We start from the raw sequence: 17,820 nt of genomic DNA on the forward strand, positions 1-17,820 counted from the left end.
TAATGCAAGCTGGTCATTATAATCCTTCACCAAGAAAAAAAAAAAATCAGGAGTTCATCTTCTTGGTCTGTTACCATAAACTCAGTCTAAACAAAGCTCAATCTTAACCAAAATGTTTTTAAAAAAAGAGAGAAAATACAACACAAAAGAGAAAATTCATGGCCACGGCCTGTATTCCGCAGGCCATTCTCACTGTTTCTGCAGAGTCAGTAAAACCAGCTACACAATAGTTAAATGTATCATTTATGAACTAGGAAAGTATGCTCAGCAATGATCAAACACAGATGAGGACACAGCTCCTTCACCAAGGAGCCTATATTCTAATGTAGATGCTAACAATTCAGTTTATACATGTATTATGTTAGAAGATTAAGATTGGAAAGTCAAGCACTCAATAGTTACACAATGCCAAAATTAAGATTGCCTCTGCAGCCTTAATTCAGCCCCTTGTGCATATGCATTACGACACAGCCTTTGATTACATGATAACAATATTCTTTCCACAGGACTGTTGTATTAATGTAGACAGAATATATGGGCCAAACTTGTTAACATAACCCAGTCACTGTCCAACATCAAACCGTGTTAAATAAGGTTCACGGTTTGGTAGCCTGCACAGTACTATGGCAAACACACAGTTAACAATCCTTTTAACATTTTATCAAAGAGAAGGAAAAACAGTGAAAGCATTTGAAATGTAAAGTATTAAGTGAGGCTCTCTCTTTTAACAACATCCTTTGTTTCCTTTCCCTTTAGCCTGAGAGAGTTTTTAGAACAAAAAACCTTGTTTGAGTCCCTTATATGGTAATAAAGATGCTAATAATTGTCCTTTTGGAGAAAAGAGAAATGAGTTGTGATGGACTGGAGCTGGAACTGTTGCTGATCAAGTCTGATTTCATTTCAATCCAAGTGGTGACTGGGATTCAGCTGGCGCTGGTAGACGTGGCAACATTATCTGGATCCCTCTCTCTAGCCTGGTCTGGTCAGAACATTTCTTATAATTAGGACAAAGGAGATTCTGGGGACGTAGGAGATGGTGGGGGTGGTGGCCATCATGGTGAAGTTTGCTTCAGTAGCTTCAGTCTGTTCCTTTGCCCCCTTGCTCAGGCATTCCCAGTTTCCCCTTTACCCTACCACTCCCAAATCCTTCCTACTCCCAGCTCCTTGTTCACTCTCACTGCCCCTCCCTTGCCACATTCTCTATTCCCACTGGCTCCAGTCCTGGGCTCCTTGACCAATATTAGTGCCACCCCTTACCACCACCACCCCACCTCTGACTCCTTTCCACAGTTTCTTTGCCCAGCCAGTCCCAGTACTGCCCCCACAACCTGACTCCTTATCAGATCGATCTCCTTCCATCACCTCCTTTACCCTGCCCCACTGGTTCATAGTTCCAGTCTGCCCCACAGCTCCCAGTCCCTTTGCCCAGCCAGTCCCAGCCTCTCCCCCCACAACTCCCAGTACCTCTCGAATGCCAACCTGCTCAACCCCAGGCTCCGTGTCTCAATCTACTCACTTCTTCCCCTTACTTCCCAAGATCTGGTTCTTGTCACCTCTGCATTTGAATTAGGCACCTTCCTCCACCAACTCCAGGGGAGCATTAAGGGCACAGGAGAGTCTCCTTGCTCTCAGTTGAGGTGCCTGGACCCAGCACAGCAAGCAGCAGCCCAGAGCTGCAAATATCAGGGAAAGTCCTGTGCAGCCCAGGGCTGGAACATGCCCAGAGTGTGCAGTATCTTCAGAGAATTTAGCTGTGAAGATCTAGAAAGTCTCTAATAATCATAACAGTATGTAACATGTGCCAAGGGTCATACAATGCTGAAACATTATTTGTAGGATACACTAATATCATGGAACTAAGTGGTCTCTCCACCCTTCTCTGTCATTTTTCAAGAACTGACCTGGAACTAAAGAGTTTGACTGTGACAGGGATGGAGGGAAGAGGTTTGAAAGTGTGAGAGTAAACAACACAGGATGAAGGTGTCATGGAGTTTAGTGAAAGGGAGAAAGTGGGAGAGGCAAGGCAAAAGGGCTTGTCACCCCTATAAATATTGTATGTGGGCCAGTTAAAAAGCTCATTATTCCTTGTGCTATGAATGGCATGTAATGCACCCATCTGAAATCTCTGGACCTGATTGTCTACTTGCTAAAACAGATGTAAATCTGCAGTAAGTCAGCTCCCGAGCTGTAAAATGGGGATAATACCTCCTTATCTCACAACAGTGTTGTGAAAATAAATTCATTTTTTGTCAAGAATCCATATTCTGGTGATGTGCATCACAGAAAAGCTCATGAGTAAATTAGCAGTTCTGTGTTCACAGCAAGATTTAAATAGCATGTAGAAAAGTAGGCCTGGGAGCCACAAGTTGAACAAGGAGGAAAAAATATTGCATGTCTGCTCACTAAGTGAGCAACATCCATCCTGTGCACTGAATGAGGCTGGGATCCTGTGAAAGAATGAACGAAAGAACGAATATTCTCCTGTAATTAAAGACTATCATAATACATACACAAATGGGGGCAAATTAAAGTTGCAGGGGCAACTAATAATTTTGGCTTTTCTTTATTTTTCAGTGCAAGACTATGCAACCTTAATAGTGTTCTTTTAACATAATTTGTATGTGTAATTACGTATATGTGTCTTTATATGAACTATATAGATTGCTGCTGCTTGGCAGAAAGAACTGAACTACATGCCATGAGTTCTATCTCCAGCAGCTTGGGAAAAGGATCCATTGTCAACTGGATTTTTCAAGCCGGCTTATCAGTGCTCTGTATCTGTTCTTCACCTCACATTTTTTTGCTTTTGTTTTCTTTCATGCTATGACAGTTGATGTCTCTGTCCTGTGTGAACCACACTTACTTTGGAAACCCTGGGAAATGAAATGTTGTACCGTATAGGTAACATTATAGGACAATTAGCCTGAAAACTGGGACATATGTCCATTTACATGGCTGACACCAAAGCAGTTTTTCCTAAGACATATCAAAAACAAGGAAATTAATTACATTTTCTGCAGACTACCTACTGGTTGCCTTGCCTTCAATTAAATGCCTTTGGGAGAGGGATTTGGGGAAGTGTGGAAATCCTTTTTATTAAATGCAAATTAGTATTCAGGTAAACACCAAGAGAACAAGAAAAAAGAATCTAACAAAATAAAAGAACAAAATCATTTATGCTATACCAAAGATTAACCCTGGTTGGAGAGAAACATTGTTCTAATCCACATGGGTACCAAGACAATAGACCTCCCTCCATAATGAAGCATCTGCATTTCCAGATTGAAAGGGAAAGAAGTATATTATGGAGGGAGAACACCACCTTGCAGGGAAAGTTTACACAAACATATAGAGACTAGACTACAGATGAGGGAGAAATTTCATAACAAGCTTTGGGCTCGCCCAGCAATGCCGTCACAATATCTAAATGAATGTATTCATTTACATTTGTCAGGTGATTCCTCTCAATACCTGCTTTATGCCAAACCATTTTTACTTTTATTCATCCCCCTCCCTTTTTGACTTTGGAGACTTTTAGCAAGGAAAATTCCTTCCCATTACCCCTGAGAAAAATAAAACAACTTTTGACCTTACAGAGTATCCATCCGGTCAAAGATGGAGGAGTCACAAAATCTTCCCGCACTGGCACTGTAAGAAAGCTAGTTGGAGTCAGTGGGAGTATGGAAAGAGCTTGAAGGCCTCGATACACTATATTTTAACTATAATATAGTTCCTTTATTCTTTTCTTTAACTTCCAATTTGCCTCTCTCCTTTTGCACAGATTGGAGAATGTCATCCTAGGTGCAAATATCGGGTTTGATTCTCTAGAAGACATTCATAACAATTTCTTTATAGCATACAGATAATATATACAGTTCTAACATCAAAGATGCTTCCCAGAGAATGCAAGTGTTTACAGCCCATGTCATTGCTATTCACAAAGTCCATATCTGAGATCTTATTTCATTGCAGACACTTATTTCAACAGGAATTTCTCAGAGTGAGACTTCATTAAAGCAATCAGGATTTGGCTTTATATGAACAAGTTTGAAAAAACAATGAGAGTGGACCTGAAATTTTCCCCATGCCTTCAAATATCTTTCTTAAGGTTTGAAAACTCACCCTTCTCTCCAGACAACCCTAAATTTCTAGACATCAAGAAATATCGCAAGAAACGGAGCCGGCCAAAGCAAGTAAATGTGAGTTTCCCCACCCTCATTGCCTTTCAAAAAAGTCCTTTATAAGGAAAATGATATTGAATAGGCAATGTTAATAAAGGAGTTTGCCAATATTCCAATTAAACAATTATAACAAAAACAAAAAACATCTACAGCATCCTCTACACTTGAACCTTCCTTTTCAAAACAGTCAAGGCTGGATAAGACAAGTGATCTTTTCAAATCCTACTATAGAATTCTAGAATTTAAAAGAAAAGAATCTGAGAAAATCTACTTCCATGTCATTCATCTACTGAATAACCTACAATTTGTGGCATCATCCGCATTTGTTTCCCTCAGCGGTTATTTTTATTCAGTAGTTAAAAGAACCCCACATTTTTTCATAAAGAAAACGGTTGATAATCTTTTTTGAATGTACATTCTGCTACAGGATAGACTGGCAGTCTTCACAATCTTAGAGACACAATAGAGAAACAGTGAGAAAACCATCCCTGAAATCTAGTACTCATCTCTAATTTCGGCCTAATTTTTAGTAAATCTTTATCTTCTGTGATGATGAATTAGATGGTGGGGTGACAACTATGTAAATGATGCTGGTTTCACAAGTCACTATGTTTCTGACTATTGAGGAATCAGAAATAATTGTCATTGTGAATGTCACTTTAATATATTATTCTCATTGAAGACCAAGTGCATGGATTCTTTATTGCTGGCTACTGTGCCATGGGCTCATTACAATATTATGACTCGTTTACAGCTTTTTCCCCTTCTCATAGGAATATAGCTATCATGATTCAGTCCCTGCTTCACATTTGGCTCCTACAAAGAACTCTTAGTATCTCCTACCAAGCAACTACCCATGTGCTCACCGGCAGTTAGATACCAAAGTGAAAGATATTTTATACCTACCATAAAATGGACAGATTAGATGTGCAGCATTTGGTGTAATAATGGCCTTTTCCAGAGAATAAAGCAGCACTGGGTCTTTCAATGACAGCTGATTTATACCCCCTAATGTCATCCTTCCTTGTGCAAATGGTTTTCAATAAAGAGAAGGTTGACGCCACTCCCAAATTAAAGTAGAAATTCTTTTGTGGATATTCACAAAGATGCAGAGTACTTAAGGCATATATATACTGTAATGAACTAGGCCCCTGTCTATATAGTGGCATTTACAAATTATCGTCCTCTCTTGTGTAATCACGGAATAGATCTTAATCTTATATAATTACCACAGTACCTTATCTACTTGGAGAAGTCCTGTACTTGAATAGCTGATTTACCATACAGTGCATCAAGGTGAGGTCTGCACTGGCAGATTTAATGGCCAGCAAGTTCAGCAAATACTAACCAGCCCCCATCTCCCATCTGCCAGTGGCAGAAGAACAGAAAGATGGGCCTTGAAGCAGGCTTTTACTGTGGGCCCCTGCATGCTGTCAAATCTCCCTCCCCACACCACTCGTGTTCCCTCTGCTCCCCACCCAGTTCCATGCTGTGCCATCTGCTCTTTCTGGCCAGGGCCCTGCACCAATACTGCTGCCACTAGAGCCATCACCACTGCTCCTGCCAAAACCAGAACTGCTGTACTGGGAGCCAGGGCTGCGAACCACCATAGCTGCTGTAACCAGAATAAGGAGTCAGAGCCAGTAGGAAGAGCAATGGGCCGATTCCTGCTGTCCACATTTGAAGGCTCCACCTTTGGCGGTCCCACTAATCAGAATTCATGGCAGAGACACTGTTTTGGAGATCCTCTCCGGGCAAATTCAAATGTGGGCATATTGCTCTTATTAGAAGAGGGAGGTTCTTCATTTGTATAAAGATGCCCTAACAAAATCCCACTAGATGATGCCAGTGACATCGGAACAGGAGTGGCCCCATTCTGATTTGACAAAAAACTCAGGAGGAGGGAGTCCCAAGAGGCAGAACCTGGCTGGGCCACCATCTTTAAAAAACAAAGGAAAAGATGTGCCATTGTTTGCCTGTTCGCTTCGTGCTGCCACTGTTGGCAGCTGGCCATGCATGTTGGAAGAAGATGCTGGTGCTTCCTCTACCGTCCTGGCTGGCCACTGAGGGACAGGAGTCCAGCAACAGGCAATACCTGAGTTTTGACATCTACAAACAAGTAACCTCAAGCCAGCCAGCAAGTCTGTCAACAAATATTTGAGCTGAGGAAAAACTAATCTTTCCAGTCACGTACCAGCTTCCTGAAGCTGAACGTAGCTTTTGTGATTTCAACAACCACCATGCATAACTAGCAACCGTTTTTGGTTCTATGTTCTTTTCCCAAATTTTATTAGTAGAAGGAAGCTTCTACTTCTGTATTCTTGCATTTTTTTTATTTTAACACCAGCAGAGGGAATATGTATCTGCCCATGTACACGTGTGTGTGTCTGTGTGTGATAGAATTTATTTGAGAATGGTGCTTGTAGAATGGTTTTTCAAAAACCTTGCCCTTAGATTAAACAACGTGTTTTAAAGATCACAAGCATATATCTTATGAGTTAGGACTTGTATGCTTGAATCCTGAGAAATGTTACTTTTACATAAAAGTCTTGTTTGCTAGTCCAATGTAGCAAGCCATGTCATCTTGAATTATCCTGGAATATTTCATGGAACCTCATGTTGGGAGGACAGAGAGGGAAAGGAAAAGATTGGCTATAACCTAAACCACCTGTAATTTGGGCATACTGCTTTAATTGGCATCAGAGTATAGTCTCAACCTGGGCGTGATCTGACCCTCCCCATATCAGCCATGGAGCTGGAATCTCAACTGCAATGAGTAATGGTCTGTTATTTAGCTATTAGCCCTAAAAGTAAGATTGCTGCCTTCCCAAATTATTAAGCTAATGTTTATAAGGAACTGTTGATTTATTTGATATACTTTAATCATCCCAATTTGATGATTTGATATTAACCCCTTTTCATTTAATTTTGTTTATATGTATTTTATTTTATACTTTCTATTAATTTAGTTTAATTAATAAACTACAAAAAATTGAAAACTGGTGTGGTTCAGATGTTTCAGCCCCAGATGTCAGGGTTCCAGACCAAAGTTGTCCTGGGATAGATAACAGAGGCAACTCTGTGACCCACCTAATGGTGGATCCATAGAACTACCCTACAGTCCTCACATTAGCAGTGCCCATACAGGAACAGAGTGAACAACTGAAGGAAAGCTGACTTGTGTATTCATCATTTCTTTCAATAAAAAGTGTGGGTACCAGAAACTTTGAAGGCCTGTGGTGGAGGACATTAGCTGGTCCTCATAAGAAGTCTATATTCCTCTCAACATACATTGAAATAATCTTATTTTCCAATTTAAATAATTCTCACCCTGTTTCTAGGACTACAAGAGGACTATAGTACAATTTTAAAACCCTGTCTCATCATTGCAAATATCCATCAAAACAAATATCACATAAGGGCACATACTAGATCAGGTCCTAAATACAAAAAAAACCCTTTTGAGTGACAAGTGACTTTCCAAGTGTTTAGAGTTCAGTTCAAATAAGCATCTGTGAATTCAGGTGCTTATTCGGACTATACAAACTTTGAAAGACAATGTCTACTTCCAAGATCTTCTTGTACCCCTGCAGTTCAATCTCCTTTCCCCACCCCACAAGCAAAGATATACCCTATAACTCTTCCCCCTTTGTAGCATGTGTCACCTTGGTGGAGGAAAAAACAGGCTCTTTTTGTAGGATCGGGGAAGGCCACTAGGTAGAGTCACTCCAGGATAATATGAACTGAGTAGAAGAAAGCTGATGATGCAACCCGCTCTGCCCATTTACACACCCATAACACAGCAGCAGGAATATGACAGACCTGATATGGCTAGTGCCAGCTCCATGGGGCTCTGGAACAGAAAGGGAGGCCTTTTAGAGAGTGTATCAGGGCTTTGGAGAGCCATGGAATAGACAAGAAAACTGCTTGCTGTATTTAATATGTACATCCACAGTTAAGAAATAAGGGGCATAAACCCCCATCCTTCAGGGTATAAGTCAACCACAACTTCCTGAGGTTAGAAAGGCAGATGGTTCTATCATCACTGTCCATTATAAAGCCTCTTGCATCTTCTGTAACAGGACACTAGACCAGATGGGACACTTGTCTGAATTGACAAGATGTTTTCAATGTTCTTTCCTTCCAAAGCAGAGCGGTTAGTTAGGCCATCATTAGATTATGTATTGAACTAAAACCATTGGAACAGTTTTGGATCTGAAGCTCAGATCGGAGGTCCACCCACAAAAAAGCTTGGGGATAGATGTGTTTTGGATTCTAGTTTTTGCCCTGCTCCTAGGTTTTGAGTTAACAACAGTGATGGGCAGAAGGTTTATGTAGATTTATTAAAACCAGTTATTGCATGGCTTTGGATAACATCATAATTAAAATCCACAAAGAAAAATTAAATAAACTGCCCAACCAGAATGATCTAGACTAGAAAAATTCATCCACAGTAATAAAAACACCAAGTACCTCCTCTTCCTCACATTTAACCTTCCACAGACCTACCTATGTAACTAGGCTTATCAATTTGGTATTTGAGATCCCAAACAGGTAGGGGGGGAGAGAGGGAAGGAATAGCAGCAGCAAGCTCTGCAGTATTGAGCCAGAAACATCCCAAAAGATAAGATGTTTATCTGAACATTTAGCTTTTGGATCCCAAGTATATTTTAGCAGCCCAAAATAACTTAAATTACCTTTGAAATTAGGAAACCAACAGCACTGTGTATAATGGAAGAGGAATCCATTTTCTGAGTTAAGGAAGGATTTGGAACAGAAGTTTCTTTCATTTTGCCCTTTCTTACTAAAAAAAAATCTTCAGGTGGAAGAGTGAGATAACTGGAAAAAGCATCATCAACTCATCACTAACTTTTTGGATGCCAATTAGAAATGGTTTCCATATATGAAGGAGTTGTTCCAGCATAGTGAAAAATCTTCCTTATCTACTCAGCCAGAAGGTGTCTGTCCCAGAAGCAAAGGTTTAAAATAGTAACCCACTATGTAATTTTTGTGGATTTTATGAGAGCAATTGAAGACCTCAAATGTAATTGCATTTGCTCATTAGTTCCTTCTAGAGGGTTTGTCTCAGACATGTCTGAGTCTTTCTTCAGATCCACTAGATGGTGCAGTCTGTCCTTCTCCATTAAATATGTTTAGGGGAAATAATGCATGAAGCAGTTAATTTTGAACACAAAAATTGAAAAGAAATTTTGGCAGCCAGCAAAGGTATGTTATTGGAAGAACAATGAACTTGCTGAATCTGAAGAAGGTTCATTAATGACCAAGGCTTGAAGCTCACATGCTCGCCTAGTAGCTAAATTGACTTTTGTTTTCAAAAGCAAACTAAATTCAATTGACTTCAGAAGTGTACAAGAAAAGGTTCATTAAGAATACAACTGACAGATCCCACAAAAAGGAAATGTTAGCATTGTTTTAACTCTTTTAGAGATCTGATTTCTTTAAGTAACATTTACATGGTAATAGCCAGCCCAACAGTTTGTTAACAGGCTTAATGACGGATATCAAAAGTTTTTATCTTATTAAATACTAATGCTTAGGTAATAATTTTGTCTCAAGTACTTCATAGCAGGGCCCAGATTAAACTAGTCTTGGAGCTAAATTCTGCTCTCAGTTAAAACGAGTAAACCCAGAATAACTCCCAAGACATCCATAAAATTATTCTGGATTGATAAATGAGTAAGTGTAAAAAGAATTTGGCTCTTAGTGACAGTTTAAACTAATTCAGAATGTTTTTCTCCATTTCCAACAGATGATTTAATTTGTTGCACAGAAGCAGGTTATTTTTTCCATTCAGATTCCAGCTCCCAGTTTTTAAAACAACTAAATATCAGTTAAATGTAGTGTGCTCAGTAGCTGAATTTTGGAAAAATTATTTGTTTTGAGTCTTGCATATTTTCACTGCAAAACAGATATTCTTCAGAATTGCCCAAAGATCTGTAAGTTGAAATACTATCCAGTTTTGTCTAACTTTTCTAAATGTATTTCTTGTATTTTGCTGCTATTTACCAAAAAATGAAACTATTCACCAAAATCACTATATTTTACAACAAAAATCTATAAGGCTTCACTAGCAAAAATGGAAACTATTTTCACCTTTTTGTAAGAAGCCAGAATTGTATGCTTTGCTTAATAAACGAAATTTCACACATACTCTACCGGTAAGCAGAGACCACTATTAGAATAATTTCCTGCTGCTTGTGTAGTTTCTCTGGCGCTGCTGAGCTGGAACATAAAGAAGTTTAAACTTTCATCCAAAAAACAAACTATTTCTGACAAGATTTTGAAGCTGTCATCCAATACTGATACAATGCTTTTCTTACTTGCTGAGGAAGGAATTACTCAGGGCTTATCTGCACTGCCCAGCAGTTTGGACTATAGGAGTGTGAACAGCAATGCACATAGAAATGCTGCACTGTGACTTCTCCGTGTGGACACTGCAGGCACAAACTAAAAGGTTCATAGTGTAGTGTACTTACATTAATGCCAACTAGGAACCTTTTAGTATTCACCCGCAGCATCCCCATAGGGGAGTTACAGCATAGCACTTTGCGGGGCATTGTATTCACGCCCCTTTAGTCCAAACTGTGGGGCAGTGTACACACAACCTAAGTCCGGCAGTATGCTGTTAACTCTCTACAGACAACAGGAAGCAAGACATCCAATACAGTAGTAGAGGGGGAGGGAATTAACGCCATTATGGGCTCTCTAACGTTTCTGCAGGAGTGGAAAAAAGGTTTCCTTCAACATCCTCAGATGGAGACAAAAACATAAAACTCTTCAATGTCAACCCTCTACTAATAGAAAATGAGCTATGCCAGCTGAGCAGACTATTTGGCTTCCTGCTTCAGCATGCATCTGCCTAGTAGAGTGTGTGTTTAACAACATCACAGTTTCACAGTAGGTGCAGGAAACAGACTTAGTTTTGAGGCAACATGGAGGACCATAAAATACTGCTCTACAGACAGAGCTTCTTTTTCAGAACTCTTTAATGAGGGAAACTTAACTAAGTAAGAAACAAGAGTATAAGAACCACTTAGAGAAGCATTTGATCTCAGAAGGAAATAAAAAGCACACTTAAGGTATGTCTACACCGTAAAAAAAACAAAACAAAAAACACCAGTGACTGTGTGTCTCAGAGCCCAGGTCAACTGACTCAGTTTCATGGTATGAGACTAACACAGCACTGTAGATGCTCCCACTCAGGAAGGAGCCTGGGGACTGAAACCTGATGAGGTGTCTCAGAGCCCAGCCTGCGCAGAAATGTCTACACTGCAAATATTTGTAGCCTGATAGTCTACACTGCAAATAGCAGTAGCAGTAGCCTGATAGTACAAATTCTGCAAGCATGAGTCAATTGACCTGGGCTCTAAGACTCTCCGCCTTTTTTTTTTTTTTTTTTTTGCAGCACAGATGTGCCCTTTACATTTTCATGATCATTACCCCCCACAACACACCCTTCAAAATCCATGGATCATACACATGCTTATCACAACATGTGGTGTACCTCATCCAGAGCACTAAATGTCCCAATAACAACTATGCGAGGGTGAAACAAGGCAATCACTATGGTTTTGAACGAACTCACAAAGAAAAAGAATAAAAGACAACACACCATTTCACCAGTGGGTGAACACTTCTCACAAAGTGATCTCTCTATATCTGACCTCTCAGTCCCCATCCTCAAAAGATGAACCTAGGACCTGAAATTCATAATTTAGCTAGACGCTAAAAATCATGAACTGAATAGAAACACTGGATTTATGTCTTATTACAACAATCTATAACACACGTAATACCTCTCCAGTCATAAGGGGAATGCATGGGGGGGTGTGTGTGTGTGTGTGTGTGTGTGTGTTAATGGGCCACTTTCACCTTGAATGATTCCTTGAAATATGTGTTAAAATCTCTTCTACCTTGTACTTAGCTGTGATACTCTAAGTACACTCTGAAGTTGGTTCAGTAAGAGATATGACCTCACTCACCTCATCTCTCTAAGCTTGTATCCAGGGATATTAGAGGTATCTACAACAACACCACCACTGCATATATGAAAATAGGTGTCCTTCATGTCAAGAGCTGTGAACCATTCATTTCTGTTTAAGGATGGGGGTTATCAATGCCAGGGTGACTATCCTGAATCTTAGCCTTCAAATAAATACATTGAGGTGCTGGAGTTCTCAGACAGGTCTCCATCATCCTTTTTGCTTAAGAATCAGGAAGTATTTAGACACCCATGAGATCATGGTGGCAGTTGCCACTGATCTAGAGGCTATATAAGCCACATCTCCCGCATCTTGAAGTGACAACCTGGCCACCTGTTTACCCTTCTCAGTGAGGGCTCTGTTCTTCGGAGAGAGTTAGTCTCTACATTCCAAAAACTTGGAATAGTTGACAAAATCATACTTTGCCAGTAACTGGCTATTCAGAATTGCAAGCAGTTTCCTCTCTAGATAGTCCAGGCACTTAGTTTCTTTTCTGAAGGGTCAAATCTTCCTTGCTGCTGTCTATTTCTTTTCATGGTGGCTCAAACTACCAGGGAATTTGGGGCGGGTTGAGTGATTAAAATAACTTTGCTCCTTAGCTGGGACAAAATACCTCTTCTCTGCCTTTTTAGGAGTAGGATGTTGATTTCAAATCAATGTGCTACAGTCAAGTCTCTAAGAGAATAAAGCAGTACATACTGTCTACTGAAAGAAGATCTTCTCATCACAGAGAGATGCCTTCATCCAAATGTCACAAAAGAGAAAGGAGGAGTATGGGAATAGGGGTGGGGGAAAAGTTGGCCTAAACACATTCAATTAGATTATATGTAATTTCACCTACACTTAATAACAACCCAGTGGTTATTAATTTTATCTTTGTCTGCTATCAACTTATACACACACACACAAATCACTGACCTTATGGAGTGCAGGAGCCATTACTGGCACTAGAAACCCATTGTAAATGTAGTTCACAAGCTGGTTGCGAATCAGGGGATGTGCCACCTAAAAAAGAAATCTTGTGTCATGATAAATTGCATCTGAACTATCATACTTGTTTTCAAAGCTATAGTTCTCTGCAAAGATTCTTAAAATAAGATAAAACACAGAGTATGTTTAATCACTGTCAAAACCCTCTGCCCATTTCAACAAGATACCCTGGTTTTGTTCTTTTGAACAGTTTTTGGTTCAGGTATTAAAAGGTTTCCCTTCTGCAATTAAATATACAAGCTACATTTATAAGTAACAGCAATAATGATACAGCCAAACTCAGAGAGCAAGTCTTTTCCCATATATTTCAGTCTCCCTGGAGATTCAAGATCCCTCCAAGGATGAATGGATGGACAGTATGATGTGCATGCCCATGAACCAAAATAGAACTGGGAGGTCTAATTTTAGCTCTACCAGCCTTGACAGGGTCACTAAAGTGGAGATATAATCATTAACTTGCAATGCTACAATAAAAAAAGCAGAATGGCAGTTTTTATATGTTTCAAGAGTCCACTGTATCGGGAGCATTCTCACTCCACTGGTCAAACATGTAACCTTTTTTTCCTTGTAAAAGAGCATTACTCACTCAACAGACTGATTAAGCACTTAAAAAAAGATAAGTTACTTGTCATTTGTACTAAAAATCATGAAATAAATAAAACATGACAAGCCATTGCTTTTTTACACAATGTGGTGGTAATTTTTTGTTTTTAAAAGAGCAAAACAGTTATGTTACATTATGAACTAAATAATACTTCCTAAAAGTAAATTTTGTATTACATTTTATATTATAGGCGCACAGAAGTGTATCAGAAGCCAAGTATTTTTATAAAGAAGTATCTCAATTACCCTACATGTGTGTATATGCATAACTCTCTCTCTCTCTCTCTCTCTCTCTCTCTCTCACACAGAGAGAGCGCATCCTAGTCCTTACTTGACATGAATAAGGTCCTCGTATGCCTCTGGCTCAGCCCTCCTCAGATTTGTGACTACAGCTGCAAGGGACATACAGGAGAGACTACCCCAATAATACACCCCTCAGCAACCCAGTGGGTGGGGAGGGAGACAGGCAAGGAGGCAGAGAGAGGCTGGAGTCCTGGCTCCACCCTCCCTGTTTAGTCACTGGCAAAAGTAGCTGCTGGCCCATCACAGTTGGCCCAAACCACTTCACAAAAAGCAATAATATATTCCCCTCACCAGAGCATGGTGTGACCAAGGAGAATCTGTGGCTGACGATATGTGTAGGCTGTGTTTCAAAACCTGCAGCAGTGAGTCAGTACCTGGTTCTACAGACTCGACTCACACGAAGGCACTAAAAACAACTGTGTAGATGTTCGGGTTCGGGCTGGAGCTTGGACTATGAAGCCTGGGACATGGGCTTTAGAGTTGAGCTACATGGGTGTTTTTAGTGCTGTAGCATGAGAGTCTGTAGACTCAGACTCTGAGACTTAATGCCACAGGTTTTAAAATGCAGCATAGACATATCCCGAGTCACAATTAGTTCGCTGGTCTGCTCCTGCGGTGGTCCAGCTATGCTCTACTTTGCACCGTAAAGTTACAATCCAGCACTAGACCAAAAAAAAAAAAAAAAAAGAATTCATTCAACAACCCTCCCTCCTGAAATATTTTTTTAAAATATCTGGTTTTTGTGAGGTTATTTCAAAACTGATTTAAAATAACCTTACCTTTCCTTTACTATCTGTAACAGCCTTCGTATTAATGAAAAAAAAAGTAATATAAAATATCACTGCCTAAGATTATAATTTCTCTTGGAACAGGGTAGACTTAGAAATGAGTACAGCCACCATTTCACATTTCAACACATATGCATTAGAAAGCTGATTATACTGCAGCTTCGAGGATGAAAACAACTATTAATTCTATTTATAACATGTAAGCTTTTAAAAAATGATAAAGTGTCACCTGTTACACAAGTACAGTCAGGTTTTTCACTATATTTTGCATATAAGTCTTTATAGAAAGTGCTTTTTATTTCAAAGTAAGATATGACTTAACTTGACTAATGTTATTAAGCACACTTCTTATACAGAAAACAAATCCATAGATGCAGCAGAATTTATATAGTCTTCTCATAAAACACTTGCTATAGAAAAAGTTGTAGCCTGAGAAATATATAAAATCTGATTTTATCTTTAAATTGGAGATGAAAAATAACAAGGAATCAAAAGGGGAAAACATCTAATCAAGAAGTCAAGAACAGAGTGTTCTAAACAGACCAATTTTGAAAGTAATTTAATTTGAGTTGATAAGAAGATGCTTAACTCCTGCTAAATTCAAATAGGGTAACAACATTCTTTATATAGACACATAATTAGGGAAAATAAGTGTTTTTGTATGTAGAATTTTATGAGAACCTAAACTAAAAGATGGGATATTCTTCTCTACACAAATACATAAAACTATCTTTTTTCTCAAATAAAGACATTTGATTTGCTTTTAATATCAATGGGAACATGTACAATGCAATCAACAATCTTTAGGAAGAGGATTAAGAAAAGTCTCCCAATTACTTGATGTAACAACTCCCCTGAACCTGCATATTTACATTTTATTCATTAAAAACATTTGCCACTTGAAAGCCAGCTGTGTAGATTAATCTTTGCAGCCAACCGAATAGTAACAACTTTGAACATTTTTTTCATAGAGTCATATATTCCAAAGCCAGAAGGAACCATTGTGATCATCTAGTCTGACCTCCTGTGTAACACAGACCATAGGACATCCCCAAAATAATTCCTAAAGCATATATTTCATTCATTTAAACAAAGATGTTAAATTAAACTAAATCAAGATTAGTTCTGTATACTACTGTCCACCAAATAAGCACATCCTGGAAAAGGCTTTGACTATATAGTTTAACTGTTACAAAGAAGAATTGGAGTCAGATCCAGTACCTGTATTACTGCATTGCAAAACTCTAGGGAATTCATGAACTGAACAAGAGCTGGAGACAGGAGCCAGTCATCTTTCAGCAGACAGTGCCATTCTCCATTTTCTTCCAGCTTTGTAGGCAAAGATGAATAGAGTCCACTCAGTCCTGTTGCTAGTACCTGTATTCGGAAACAATGAAGACAAACAGCCCCTTTCCCAACTGTACAGTTCATCTGCTTAAACAATGTTCCAACATAATAAGAAAACATTTTTCTTACTAGTTTCACTAATGCTTCGGAGGATGTTAGAAAAAGGGAAAAATGAATGTTAAAGTGATGCTGCAGAAATCATCATTATTTTAAAATAATTTAATCTGAAATTCCTCTCCTTTTAATAGCTGCCACTTGGGAAAAACTGCCCAAGACAAAGGCCACCGAATGATTTTAATCAGCAAACCACCATTGTTTTCTTTATACTCACAAGATAATTTTACATCTGTTCCTTCCTGGTTTCCCCTTTCTCTAATCTAGTACCAGTCTCTACATGTTCTCTACCATCTGGTGAAACATCAAAGAAACACCACTCACTGTTTTCATAACTCCATAACTACGCATAGCTCATGTCTCATTGAGGGCTGCCATTTTATGGTTACAGGTGCCTATATAGAGCCGTTGCATTATGAATGATAGGAAGTGGGATCATCCCACCTGCAACAAGCTCAACTTTGTTCAGACATCACATCTCTGCTACCTTCTGTTCCTAGACTTTGGAACTCAGGGTGCCAGATATAGTAAGGAAAAGGCTCACTCTTAATAGTTATTATATGTTCTGTTTACCACTGGGGAGAGAGGAGCAGGAGGGGAAGAGATTCTTGGGAGAAATTATGAGCATTGTTAGTAACGTTAATGAGATACTTGAAGATATTTCACACAGAAGATGCTGTGCAAGTAGAACATTGCAGTTTTATGACTATAAATATAAAGTACACCATTACAAAGCTGTTAAAGTATTACTGAGGGGGGGAGGGGCGCTAAAGTCATGATTTTATAAAAAGTTACCAAGTCAGTTTGTCCACAGCTCCACCTTTCCTTCTCTCTCATGATTTTATAGTTTCTATGCTACTTTTTAAAATGAGCCTCACTTTAATGTGGTCATTAGGACCACAGCACAAGGGGATCTTTTCAGCTTTCGTGCAGCAGATTCTTGCCAAGAATATCCCTACTCTCCACAAATAGCCATTTGACCCCTCTAATGTGACAGGGTCAGAGCCCTGCTACAAAGCAAGTGGATTTATCATTTATAAAATGAATGCGTGTCTCAGAGAACAGAGACCAAAAGTTAATTTTATAGGGATTCCAGTCCAGATGGTGCATTATTTAAATCAATTACAATTGCTAGCTCACCCTAAGGGACAAAGATTGCATATCCCTGAACGTCCTCCATTCCTAAACCACCTAACTTTGAAGATAGATTTCTGTATACAGGCATAATTAAGCCAGATATAAAAAATACAGTGGAAAAGTTAATGCTTTGGAATGCTGAGCTGTGCTGTTTCTTTTCTTTTTAGTCAGGATGCAGATTAAGAACTAAAAAGCGGGAGGAGTACAAGTTGTTACAGCAACTGCTCAAGTTATTTTTATGATCACATACTTCAGTACCAGGATGATTTAAAAAAAGTAAAGGGGGGAGGGGGGATAGAAGGGACAGCTTGACCTTAGCCATCATTTGAGAGGGCCCCCACCAAGACAGAGTGC

The 17,820-nt window shown here is 39.2% G+C and overlaps 1 protein-coding gene across 1 annotated transcript in view; it reads right to left on the bottom strand.

Annotated features, from left to right (window-relative positions):
* FHIP1A (FHF complex subunit HOOK interacting protein 1A) overlaps nt 1-17,820 on the bottom strand; it is a 108,675-nt gene that overhangs the window by 28,537 nt on the left and 62,318 nt on the right. The window contains exons 4-5 of the mRNA XM_067551898.1: nt 16,090-16,245; nt 13,103-13,189 (exon numbers count right to left, since the gene is read on the bottom strand). Of these exons, the coding sequence (XP_067407999.1) occupies nt 13,103-13,189; nt 16,090-16,245 (243 nt within the window). The remainder of the gene's footprint in view (nt 1-13,102; nt 13,190-16,089; nt 16,246-17,820) is intronic.

The sequence above is a fragment of the Emydura macquarii genome, unplaced genomic scaffold, assembly GCF_026122565.2.
Source record: "Emydura macquarii macquarii isolate MOO-44397 ecotype Brisbane River unplaced genomic scaffold, CSIRO-AGI_Emac_v2 contig_1363, whole genome shotgun sequence".
Lineage (NCBI taxonomy): Eukaryota > Metazoa > Chordata > Testudines > Chelidae > Emydura > Emydura macquarii.